At 34.4% G+C, this 12691-nt stretch overlaps 3 protein-coding genes across 4 annotated transcripts; 2 read left to right on the forward strand and 1 right to left on the reverse strand.

Annotated features, from left to right (window-relative positions):
* Positions 1-6: 6 nt before the first annotated feature.
* On the forward strand, positions 7-5693 carry LOC101505628 (heat shock protein 90-6, mitochondrial). The gene is made up of 20 exons (XM_004491520.3): positions 7-78; positions 585-764; positions 856-929; positions 1499-1624; positions 1698-1791; positions 1892-1975; positions 2065-2208; positions 2310-2423; positions 2559-2618; positions 2745-2822; positions 2914-3018; positions 3165-3305; positions 3393-3485; positions 3602-3679; positions 3867-4121; positions 4216-4318; positions 4523-4697; positions 4793-4898; positions 4993-5082; positions 5311-5693. The coding sequence occupies exons 3-20, from the start codon at positions 868-870 to the stop codon at positions 5479-5481; spliced, it is 2079 nt and encodes a 692-aa protein (XP_004491577.1). The 5' UTR covers positions 7-78; positions 585-764; positions 856-867; the 3' UTR covers positions 5482-5693.
* Positions 5694-7659: 1966 nt separating this feature from the next.
* On the forward strand, positions 7660-10747 carry LOC101506156 (OBERON-like protein). 2 transcript variants are annotated; one of them, XM_004491522.3, is made up of 3 exons: positions 7660-7822; positions 8362-9464; positions 9899-10747. In XM_004491522.3, exons 2-3 carry the CDS (start codon positions 8378-8380, stop codon positions 10507-10509), a joined length of 1698 nt encoding a protein of 565 aa, XP_004491579.1. In that variant the 5' UTR covers positions 7660-7822; positions 8362-8377; the 3' UTR covers positions 10510-10747. The 2 variants fall into 2 exon arrangements, with proteins under 2 accessions (XP_004491579.1, XP_004491580.1); XM_004491523.4 differs by having other exon boundaries at positions 7666-7822; positions 8374-9464.
* A 108-nt stretch (positions 10748-10855) lies between these two features.
* LOC101506702 (uncharacterized) lies at positions 10856-11580 on the reverse strand. The gene has a single exon (XM_004491524.4). The coding sequence runs from the start codon at positions 11519-11521 to the stop codon at positions 10937-10939; it is 585 nt and encodes a 194-aa protein (XP_004491581.1). The 5' UTR covers positions 11522-11580; the 3' UTR covers positions 10856-10936.
* Positions 11581-12691: the final 1111 nt, after the last annotated feature.

The raw sequence follows: 12691 nt of genomic DNA on the forward strand, positions 1-12691 counted from the left end.
GTCTCCCCCCTACTCCGCTACGGCGCCGCACTTCGCCGTGACGTAGCCGCCCCACTTTCCTCTTCTCACTCTCATTCGGTATTCATCTTTCTCACATCAAACACTCTCCATTTCTAATTCAAACACTAGCTAGTTTCACGAACTAATCCATTTCTCTTAATAATATAATTTTTCATTTTTTATTTTTCTAATTTTGTGGATATTATAATCATTTTCGTTGCTACTGTAATTTGTGTAGTTTGATTTTTTTAAGCGTAAAAGCAGCATTGAAATTAGTATATGAATATTATTAGATCATTACTTTAATTTTTATTGCAACTGGAATACTTTTTTTTTAAAATCTCGCGTTTTTGTGTTGTGTTATGAATGATTATGATGATTATTATTATTATTGTTACATATTGAAGTTTGTTAGTTTTATATTGTTGATATCACATGAAAGCAGCAAAGTTAGTTATGTGTTGGATGATGACACTGTTCTTTTCAAGTTTAAATATGTTAGGTGATTCCTGAAGTTGTTCTCGTTTTCAATAACTGTTGTGTTTTGTCTACATTTTTATCTTTTTTTTTCCGACTGTGAGCAGTTGGGCGAGAATGACACAAAACCCAGATGGTATTCTTTCTCAAGTTTGGAAAAATCCGGCAGTGTTAATCAGCTAAACTTGAAAAAGGATCTGTTTTTGGGCAAACGATATGAATCAACTGCTGCAGAATCTGACGCATCTAGTTCCTCACCAGCAGAGAAATTTGAGTACCAAGCAGAGGTATTGCCGTCATTCATATGTGTGTGGTTTGTTTCCTATAGCGTGCATGAAATATATTGTGAACATTGTTTTGGATAATGATCATTGGCAGGTTAGTAGGCTCATGGACCTCATTGTTAACAGTTTATACAGTAACAAGGAAGTGTTTCTCAGAGAACTTATCAGGTATGTTTGGTTAATATTTGCTCTTTTCTCTTGTCACCTTTTTGGCATAACTAGAATTGGTTCAATAGCTGGGTGATTCCTGATAGATTCATATTGGTTGAGCATCGGTGAATGTTATATTCCTTTGTTATGGAATAGACTCAACTATGTTCATCATAATAACTTAAATGGCTCTTTTAAGGGAATATCTTGATTCTGGTATCCCCGTGCCACCTAATATATTGACATAAGTGTCAGTGACTTAGGATTCATTTTGAAAGAAGTTGTTTAAGCTTCTCTCGCTCTCCAAGAAAACTTTCTACAAGTGTTATAAATCTCCTATAGTGGCAGAGTCTTGGGAAGGGCTGGGCCCGTTATGGATTTATTGTTTGTAGGTTGTTTTACCTTGCATTTACAAGAGGCTAATTCCACAAGTTGAAACTTTGACCTTAAAGTACCCTTGCGTACAAGCACCACTTCAAACTTCTTCCTAATTATTGTTGGAAAATTCAAGTAACCTATGTCTTTGTTATTGACTAGACGTTGCATTGCATTATCCAGTCTGTTAATCTGTGCATTTTTGTTCACAGTAATGCAAGTGATGCCTTGGATAAGCTGCGGTTTTTGAGTGTTACAGAGCCTGAACTGATGAAGGACGCCATTGATTTTGATATCAGAATTCAAGTTGATAAAGATAATGGGATTATCAATATTACGTAAGATAATTAGCTTTTGATTATTTTTTTTCCTATTCCATTCAGTTGGTACTGTAACTTTTGTTTTATGCAGTGATACAGGTATTGGTATGACTAAGCAGGAACTAGTTGATTGTCTTGGAACTATTGCCCAAAGTGGAACTGCAAAGTTTTTGAAGGCTCTAAAGGTCTTGCCTCTTTTGAAGAATGCTTTAGTATTATATTTACCTTGTTCCATTTTTCTGTTAAATGTATCTTGTGTGCTGACAATGGTGTTTTGTTCAAAAGGATAGCAAGGATGCTGGCGGTGACAACAACTTAATTGGTCAATTTGGTGTGGGATTTTATTCTGCTTTTCTGGTGGCTGATCGGGTATGCATTTGGATAAAAGAAATGATGTGGTACTTCATTTTAAGTTTTTATCTGGTAGTTTTTATATGTATATTTTTTGTGGTTTGAAGGTGGTAGTTTCAACCAAAAGTCCAAGATCTGATAAACAATATGTTTGGGAAGGAGAGGCAAATGCTAGCTCATATACCATATCTGAGGAGACGGATCCTGAGAAGCAGATTCCAAGAGGAACTCGTCTTACACTGCATCTTAAGGTATGTTGAAAGTTACTATTTTAGGCCTTCTGCTAGTATTTTAGTTTCTTTATTCTGGAACTTATGGTTGTTTGTGCATTTTACCCGCTGCTGGTTTTCAGAGGGATGACAAAGGTTTTGCTCATCCAGAGCGTATTGAGAAGCTTGTGAAAAACTACTCCCAGTTTGTCTCATTCCCTATATACACTTGGCAAGAGAAGGGATTCACCAAAGAAGTATGACTATGCTCTCCAGATCTTTTTATTTTAACGACAGTGTCCATCTTTGAAATTGCTTCATTCTGCCAGCACTTTGTGGAAAACTGGATATGAAATTGATTCGAAGTTTTATCCAAATTTGTCTCATTCCAGGTAGAGGTTGATGAGGATCCAGCTGAGGCGAAAAAGGATGACCAAGATGAGAATACTGAGGTATTGTCTTGATTATGGGATGTATTCCCTGAATCAATTGTTTATGAAATTTTGAATACTGATGTGATTGTTTAGCTGCCTGCATATTTGCTGACTGTTTTGTAACTTGACACATTCTTATAACAGAAGAAGAAGAAGAAAACTAAGACTGTTGTTGAGAAGTACTGGGATTGGGAGCTCATAAATGAAACCCAACCTATCTGGGTCAGTTTTATGATTTCCAACTGCATGATTTGTGCTTAAAGTGGAATTTGGTTACTTAAGTTGGAGATTAGACATGATTTTATTTTTGCAGCTTCGTAATCCTAAAGAAGTTACCAAAGAGGATTACAACGAGTTTTACAAGAAAACATTTAATGAATACATGGAGCCATTGGCATCATCACACTTTACCACAGAGGTAAAAATGTTATTTCTCAAGTGCAATCTTGTTATGTGGGATATATAAATAGCTGGAAGATATAGCTTGATAACCTCAGCTTTTCTCTAAAGTGGAATCATAATACTAATTTCACCGCTAATGTTCTGGTGGTGGTGATGTTGCAGGGTGAGGTAGAATTCAGATCTATACTTTATGTTCCTGCCTATGCTCCATCAGGGAAAGATGACATAGTCAATCCCAAGACCAAGAATATAAGACTTTATGTGAAGAGAGTATTCATTTCAGATGATTTTGATGGAGAACTGGTATAGGCACTTTGCTTTACCATCTTGAGTAACTAAATGATCTTTTCATTATTTTATCCTGCTCTGATGCATTATTTACTTTAACAGTTTCCAAGATATTTAAGTTTTGTCAAAGGTGTGGTTGACTCAAATGACCTTCCACTCAATGTGTCCCGTGAAATTCTTCAAGAGAGCCGCATAGTAAGTAGATAGGGTGCAGACATGCACTTGGCATGAACACAGTTTTCTTTGATGATACATGTTAAAACTCTACTAGTTTCAAATTGCTTAAATGTTTTTCTACGTGTTGCTTGAAGGTTCGGATTATGAGGAAACGGTTGGTTAGAAAGGCTTTTGACATGATTCTGGGGATATCCATGAGTGATAACAAAGAGGTATTATCTAATTCTGTGAATTTATTGTTAGAAAGCTTTTTTTCTTTCATTTTTTAAAGTTTCAGATGAACTGAGATATGTATATTTTCCACAGTTCTTTAACTTTTCTGTTTACAAAACTGCTATTTATAGAAATGCTTGCATGTTTCCTGTTAATATTTTACCAGCTGCCTTGTTCTGTGTGCAGGACTATGAGAAGTTCTGGGATAACTTTGGCAAACACTTGAAATTGGGTTGTATTGAAGACCGTGAGAATCACAAACGTATTGCTCCATTGCTTCGGTTTTTCTCATCCCAAAGTGATGAAGAGTTTATCAGCTTGGATGAATATGTTGAGAACATGAAACCTGATCAAAAGGATATTTATTACATTGCTGCTGACAGTGTGAATAGTGCAAAGAACACACCTTTCTTAGAGAAACTTGCGGAGAAGGATCTTGAAGTATAAGTTTGTTTTTATTAGAGTTTATAATTTTCTGTCTATTAATCAACTTTTATTTATTTCTATATTGGTGCTTTGTTATGTAATCTTGCAGGTGCTGTTTTTGGTGGATCCAATAGATGAGGTTGCCATCCAAAATATTAAATCATACAAGGAAAAGAATTTTGTTGACATTAGCAAGGAAGATTTGGATCTAGGTTTACTTCTTTTTTCATTATGTTTCCTTCTAATTTTTTGTTTTGGATTAATGCTACATTGGACAAACACTCAACATAGAGAAGCGTATTTGCATTTTTCATTGATCGAATATTTGCAAGTATCCCTTACATTACAGTGGCACGACTTCATGGTTTGGTTCTTAACCATTCAAACTTGCTAATTGTGGTTTTCTGTTTCTGCAGGTGATAAGAATGAGGAAAGGGAAAAGGAGATGAAGCAGGAATTTAGTGGGACAATTGACTGGATTAAGAAACGTTTGGGAGATAAAGTAGCAAGTGTGCAGATTTCAAACCGACTGAGCTCTTCACCTTGTGTCCTGGTGTCAGGGAAATTTGGTTGGTCTGCAAACATGGAAAGGTGGGTGTTTACTTTCTCATACATATTCTGTTATGATGTTTTTTTGAAAAGGCAAGTGACAATGTGGTGTATGTAAATCAAATTTGCTGCTGCAGGCTAATGAAGTCACAAACTATGGGTGATGCCAACAGCTTTGAATTCATGAGAAGCAGAAGGGTGTTTGAGATCAATCCTGACCACCATATTATCAAGAACTTGGATGTATGAATCTTTTTTTGTCATGTATAGTAAGTCTAATTATATAATAAATTGCAAGTTGAGATAATGGTAATGTAATTTAATCGGAACATTTCAGGCTGCATGTAAAACTAATCCTGACGATCAAGAGGCCCTCAGAGCTATCGATCTTTTGTACGATGCAGCTTTGGTATCCAGTGGATTTACGGTAAGCTCTTGACTTGATATTACTGTTATGAAAGTGATTTAAGTTCCATAGTGAAATTAGATCATGTGATAAAGACGAGTTGCACTTCACTTCACATATGATGCTAAATATTTGGTAGCAGAGCAGTGATTAAAAAATGGAACGCATGATAGTCAATTTTAGCAGTCATTCAAACCAAAATGAGCCAAAAAATATTGCTGTCATTTGATTCAATTTATTGGTGTGCAGCCTGATAATCCAGCACAACTTGGAGGAAAGATATACGAGATGATGGGTATGGCTCTTAGTGGTAAATGGTCATCTCCTAGCCAGTTTGAGTCCACTCAAACTCAGCCCCATGTCCCAGAAATTGTAGAAGCTGAAGTAGTCGAGCCTACTTCAGCTGACAGCCAAAAGTGAGAGCAGTTCATTACATGCAAAATTATATTTTTGTAGAACATTGATGGTGGTATTTCCTAGATATGATTAGTAATTTAAAATTTTCAGTATAATGCCATATCTGGAAGCACATGTAATTCGCCTTTTTGGGCGACATTTTAAATACCCCGAGTATTGCCAAGTCTTATTTGTAGCTCTTTTATTGTGAGAAAGGTAATATATAAGTTGATGAATGTGTTCTTTGTAGCATTAAACTGTTAAAGTGGACAGACAAAACATGTTTTTGGAAAAATGAAGAAACTAATTTATAGCTTTTAAATATCAGTCATTTTAGAAAGTCATTTCTGTGGAGTCATTTGTTTAGTTTTCCTTTTCAAAGCTTGTTTTCATGAGTCCTATCTCAATAAACTTTGCTGTGAGATGAAATATGTTAACTAGATACTAACCATATACTTGACAATGTGTAGACGATTAACTGATTAAAAAAATCATGTTGTCAGTAAAAAAATCATGTTGTCATTTAGTCTTTGGTTGAAACCTTAAGGATACACTACATCTTGCTCTCTCTATTAATCAAATATTATTTGTTAAATATTTTTGTTGTGTTATGGCTTTTAATGTAGATTCTATTTGTTTTGAGAACCCTTATTCTGTATGGAACTTGTGACATTCATTTTCAAGCTTTCATTTAAAATAGGTCGAATTTTTTTATTAATATATATTGCATAAAATTCTATTGTATTACTTTACATTTAAAAAGTTGAATGTCTTCGTAAAACTATTTCCACTATTTTTTCATAGAAAACCTTTATTTTATTTTATTTTATTAATACATATAAATTAAAATCTATTTATATTAATGATAATATATAATATAATGATCTCTAAATTTTGTAAAATTAATAAATACATCATTGAAATTATAAAATAATAATTAAATTAGTTCATAAATAAACTTTTATCTCGATAAAAATTATACGATATATCAATCTCATCATAATGTAGGTTAATTTTTTCTGATCAAATTTAAATTTTTTATAGATTAATTTGACCATACACAATTATAATTACTCACAACTTTATTTATGAGATGACAATATTTCATCGACAAATTTTCTCCTAAGCAAATAATGTTGATATGGGATAACGATGATAAAAGCCACATATTCAATTATAAGATCACATTAAAATATTTAACAACAAAAATATACATATGAACTATTTTTGTTGATATTTTACAATTTTAATATTTGTCAATTTATAAAATTTAAGAATTAATTTACATAGGAAAATGTTATTTTTTACTAAATGTAATTCATCGAACCAGCAAGCGTTTTTTTACGAGCTCACGACTATGGTCTTTGTATCGTGTCAATGATTTTAAAAAATTTACATGAGTTGAGTTTCGAGATCATGGGGGCCAGGACATGCATGTCTCAAGGCACGAAGATTATCACCCATCAAAGAAGTCTTCACATCCATAATGAGAGTGGAATCAACGACTTTGTGAGTGTAAATCAAATAATTCACATGGATAGTGAGAGTTGAATCAACGACTTTGTGAGTGTAAATCAACGAATTTGTGAGTGTGAATCAACTCCTTAACAATCGAACAACTTTCGTAGACTAATAAAATTATTTTACATCCGACAACTAATAATAATTCCTCACATCAAAATATTATAACAAATTAAATAATTATAATTATACAATCATTTAAAGTTATTTTATATTATTAGTGCTACCTTTAAACTCTTGTGTCCAATGAAAATTTGTTAACTTTTTTATTAAAAAAATTAATTAAACTTTTAATCCGTGCAAAATTTCAACAAAAATTATTTTTTTTTGTCTTTATAAAAAATTCTCAAGTTTTTAATACATAAAAAAAATTTATTCACCTCTGATCTGTATTTTTTTTAAATTGATACTTTTATTTTCCGTAAAATCAAAATAAATAGTAAAAGAAAATAATTTTTATTTTAAAATTTTAATCCCATCATTTTCCGCAATGATAATGATAATGAGTTTGGATGTTTTGTTCTCTTTCCCACCCTACGAGTCTACGGCTACAACGCGACTAAACAACCAAAGTCAAATAAAGTACGCGTGACGCAGGCAAGTCCACCGGATGAACCGGTAACCCAACACACTTGCGTTGAAAATTTACATTACCCTCTTTCCCATTTCTTATTTCAAATAATCAATTCACCGTTCCTATTTTCTCATCTTTTCTCCGGTTCGAACCGTTAAACCGGTCATACAAAAACCAATCTTTTCTTTCTTATTTTGACCTAAATCCCCTTTCCTTTTCCTCGATTCCATTAAGCTCTCTGAAACTACGAGATATACTCCTATCTAATCGGTGAGCCTTTTTCTCCTTTTCAATCCAATTTTTTTTATACTCTATTTTTTAATTGTTTCTGTAATGACATCAATTTCGATTTCGTTCTGTTAACATTTTTATACAAATTTACTTTCAGCAAAAACAAAATTATGCTTTTTTTTTTCTTTCAAGTATTGAATTTCATGGTCAACTTTGTATTCAACTTCCCTGTTTTTCACTTGATCTTCTGTTTGAGTTTATCACTTAGATTCTTTGGTACCAGCTTTTCTTAGAGTAAAATTCACTAGTGTTTAATTGATTGATTTTCTTGTGATTCATGTGTGGATCTTGATGTTATGCTTCTTCAGAGCATGGATTGATGTATTTTTAGTAGATTGTGATTTTTATCAAGTTATTTGACTATTTTGTAGATTCTTAGATTTTAACTTATCATAGTAAACTAAGAGTATGTGATGAATCAATTTTATGCCGTGGTATGTAATTTGTATAATTAAAACTATGCTAGTTAATAACTAAGTAAATCTTTTTAATTTTCGTGGACATGTCACTACAAGCAGAAGCTTTTGCAGAAAAATGCTCCCTCCGCGACAGCAGTCTCGGGTTGGAGGACTGCAAACGTCTCTGTCTCTGGTTTCTTCGGATCCTCGTCTGTCTCCGGAGGATCCTAGGTCAAACTCTGATAATCTCCGTGAATCCCCTACTGAAAGTGCTAGTTCTAGAGAAACCTGGCCTACTGCTGATGCAATTGCTGCGAAGAAGATGGAGAATGGAAAAGCTGAGATCGATTGTCCTGATCAGTCAGTTATTCGTCGTGTTTCTAGTGCGGACAGGATTAGTCTTCAGGACATTGCTAGAGAAAGAGTGGATGTAATATGTGAAAAAATGCATCGTCTACCTGAAGAGTTTTTAGATGAGCTGAAAAATGGACTTCGAGTTATCCTTGAGGGAGGGAACGGCTCGCAGCATAGAGACGAGTTTTTCATTTTGCAGAAGCTTGTTCAGAGTAGATCTGATTTAACAGCAAAGACATTGATTCGAGCACATCGAGCGCAGCTTGAAATCCTTGTTGCTATAAATACTGGAATTCAGGGATTTTTACATCCTAGCATCAGTCTGTCGCAAACATCGCTGATTGAGATATTTGTGTACAAGAGATGCAGAAACATAGCTTGCCAAAACCAGCTTCCGGCTGATGATTGTTCTTGTGAAACATGCACCAACAACAACGGCTTCTGCAATCTTTGCATGTGTGTTATCTGCAGCAAGTTTGATTTTGAAGTAAATACATGCCGTTGGATTGGATGTGATTTGTGTTCTCATTGGACTCACACAGATTGTGCTATTCGAGAGCAACTTATCTGCATGGGTCCTTCTGTAAAGAATGGATCAGGGCCAAGCGAAATGGTTTTCAGGTGTCAAGCATGCAATAGGACTTCAGAACTGTTGGGCTGGGTTAAAGACGTCTTCCAACATTGTGCACCATCATGGGATGGGGGAGCCTTGATGAGAGAGCTTGATTTTGTTAGTAGGATCTTTCATGGTAGTAAAGACCAACGGGGGAGGAATCTCTTTTCGAAGTGTGATGAACTCAAGGAAAAACTGAAAAGTGGAAAAATGGATTCTAAAGTAGCATGCAGGGCAATATTGATGGTTTTCCAAGGTATACAATTTCTAGTTCACATGCAAATTGCAGTATTTCAATATCTTTGTTGACATGAGCTGAAACACGTACATGTGTGCAGAGTATGTTTACGATATAGTTGTGGTTTTCATTTTTTCTTTGTCTTGTTCGCTATTTCTATACCATATTTGATTATGTCTGAAGTCTGAACAGACGACAATTCATAAAAAACTGAGTTAGGACTAGGAGTGATTAAAAGAACAGGTTCTGGACTATATTTTGATAGCTGCCTGTTTTCTCTTCATTAAAACCCAATTGTAAACACATACGAGTAAGATGTTAGTTGCAATAGTTAGAAAAGCATCTATAATCAATAATGTTTATGCTACAGGCTACAGCTGCAACTGGATATGCAGCAGTTTTATTGATTTATTTAATTATTCTTGTTCTAACAAATGTTTTTCCCAATGAAGAGCTTGACCTGGATTCTCCAAAGAGCCTGGAAAATGCAGAAAGTGGAAGATTGATTGCTCCACAGGAGGCATGCAATAGAATTGCTGAAGTGGTGCAGGAGGCTATAAGAAAGATGGAATTAGTAGCTGATGAGAAGATGAGAATGTTCAAGAAGGCTCGCTTAGCTGTTGAGGCTTGTGATCGTGAATTAGCAGACAAGGCCAGAGAAGCAGGAGAACTCAAGATGGAGAGGCAAAAAAAGAAGTCACAGATTGAAGAACTGGAGAGAATTGTAAGGCTTAAAAATGCAGAGGCTGATATGTTTCAGTTGAAGGCTAATGAGGCCAAACGGGAGGCTGAGAGGCTCCAGAGGATTGCTCTTGCCAAATCTGATAAATCGGAGGAAGAATATACTAGCAACTATTTGAAACAAAAATTAAGTGAGGCTGAGGCTGAAAAGCAATATCTGTATGAGAAAATCAAATTGCAGGAGAGTTCTCGGTTATCACAGAGCAGTGGTGACCCCTCCTCAATGCTGATGTATTCCAAAATCCATGATCTCCTATACAATGGTCCTCCCAAGGCAGACAGTCAATCTAACGACCGCCACCCTTTCCGTACAAACCCATGATGAGTATCAGTTTAGTGTTTGTTGTAATCTCTTACATATTATTATAGCAATCTCATTCTGTTGTACAATTGACAAAGAGTTGGTTCAATTCCATTACATTTGAGGCAGTAAAAGCCTTTATTTAATGGAAGAGGTACTATTAAGTGCTTATAATTTAATTTGAACTTTGAAACAAGGGTTGTTCTATGCAGTGTATGTATGAATATGCTTCGTTGACAAATTATTAATTGTTGCTTAATTTGTGGAGTCCAATTATTTATTCAGTATATTTATACTAGTCTTATTTTATATGTCCTATGTGTGTTGAACCATCCCTACGTCTAGAGAAAGCTAAATAGATTTTACGTGGAGACAAAGTTAAAGGGTCATCTTGTTATTTCATAAAACCGCATTACATTACATCTTAATAACAATTACTTTTCTTGTCTCAATTGAAGGGTGTGATACTCATTTTTTGAATAGATGGGGCTGAGTTTGTCTCATTACTGTTCTTTGAGGGATTCTTAGGTTCTGGAACTCTGCTAAAATGAACAATGCTGTCAAATGTCAAAGCAGCACTGATTCCATGGCACCTTATTAGAGAGCTTTGGCACACATTTGGTGTGACAATCTTTGCATTGTTGACAAACAAGCCTGATCTTCCACTGTTGGTGATGCTGATCACCTTGTTTGGAAGGCCAGAGGGAACTACTGAGCCATTTGGAAAATGCAATAGATGATTGAGCAGTAATGGTGTTGGAATAGAATGGCTAAGTAGGAAATCATGGAGCTCATCTGTGCTTATTGAGAATTTAGATAAATCTTCATCATTTGGCATTAGGAATGTGAGATCATTGTTTTGCAGCGAGTTGGGCTGGCTGTTGAGGATTTTGAGGAGGATGACAAATCCATAATAAGACCGACTTCGCATGTCGGACATGGCTGTCTGCAGGTCAGTTTGGTTAAATGTAGTGGTGGATTGAGATTCACCAACTGCAAAGAGTGTAAGGAGGAGTATAAACCAGAAAGCCATTGTGAAAAGCTTAAGTTTTGCTTGAATCTATTGTGTTTGTGTAATAATGAATGAAATATAATTTCACTTTGCATGGTATTTATAGCAATGTTATTGATTCATGCCTATGTTGCGCCACATTTTTTCCTTTTTAGGTAGGTGACGGGCCTTTTGTGTGTGAAGGATGAAAGGAATGTAGTAGTTAGCTCAGAAAGCTCAGAATGTGCTTCAAGGGAAAATTTGAAGAAATTAACCAATAGCCAATATAAGTAAGTAGGAAAGATAACCTGACCAAAAAAAAAAAAGGAAATAGTTTTGTTTTATTAGATGAATTCAAATTAACCAGAGTCAGTTTAATTTCTGAATTTGGAGACTTGTATAATCAATAATCAATAGTGAAGCATTTTTGTTAGTTATTCTGAAAGTGGGGTCAGTCTCCATTTTTTAATAATCAAGTTATAAAGTATTTCATTAGTCTCAAAATATAAAGAAAAAATAAGTCAAATAAAGTTGATGTATTTGATTTAAAATTTAGACTAAATATATCTATTTTGTTGATAACTGAGACTTTGAGTGTGGGAAAGCGAGTGAAGTGAGAACTGAAACATTGGATGTGGAAAACCGAGTGAAGTGATAACATTGAAGCGGGAGAGAATAATTTTTACGGCTCTGAGACTGAAAAGGGAGAGCTAGGGTTTAGAAAAATCACTTAATGAAATTATGGTTGGACTTGAATAGGTAAGTGATCCACTCCAATAAATAAATATTAATTACTAATATTAATAATTAATAATATTATAATTACTAATAGGGCGGGTCGGTCACCATTCACCAATGATTGAAATCTTGAAGCCGGACCCGTCTTCGTCAACCCTCTCAAATTTTATCGGTGGATCCAATTGGGCCGATTCAACCCTCTCATTTCCTTTTCACCTGCAACGGTGTCCACCCTAATTGCTCTTTACTCTCCCTAACTTGTAAAATATTACCTAGTTGAAGTAAAGAATCCGGTAGATAAAATAAATAAGATGTTTAATTTTTTTCATTCTTAATCTTTTAATTTTGAAGAATGATATCCTTTGAAAGATATGTAAAATTTCTCTATAGATTATTATATGAACCTATAAAAATCTTATATAAATTTGTACCACTAAAATAAAATCTTATTGAAACTACTGTGGGGTAATTTCA

Source organism: Cicer arietinum, chromosome 2 (assembly GCF_000331145.2).
Source record: "Cicer arietinum cultivar CDC Frontier isolate Library 1 chromosome 2, Cicar.CDCFrontier_v2.0, whole genome shotgun sequence".
Classification (NCBI taxonomy): Eukaryota; Viridiplantae; Streptophyta; class Magnoliopsida; order Fabales; family Fabaceae; genus Cicer; species Cicer arietinum.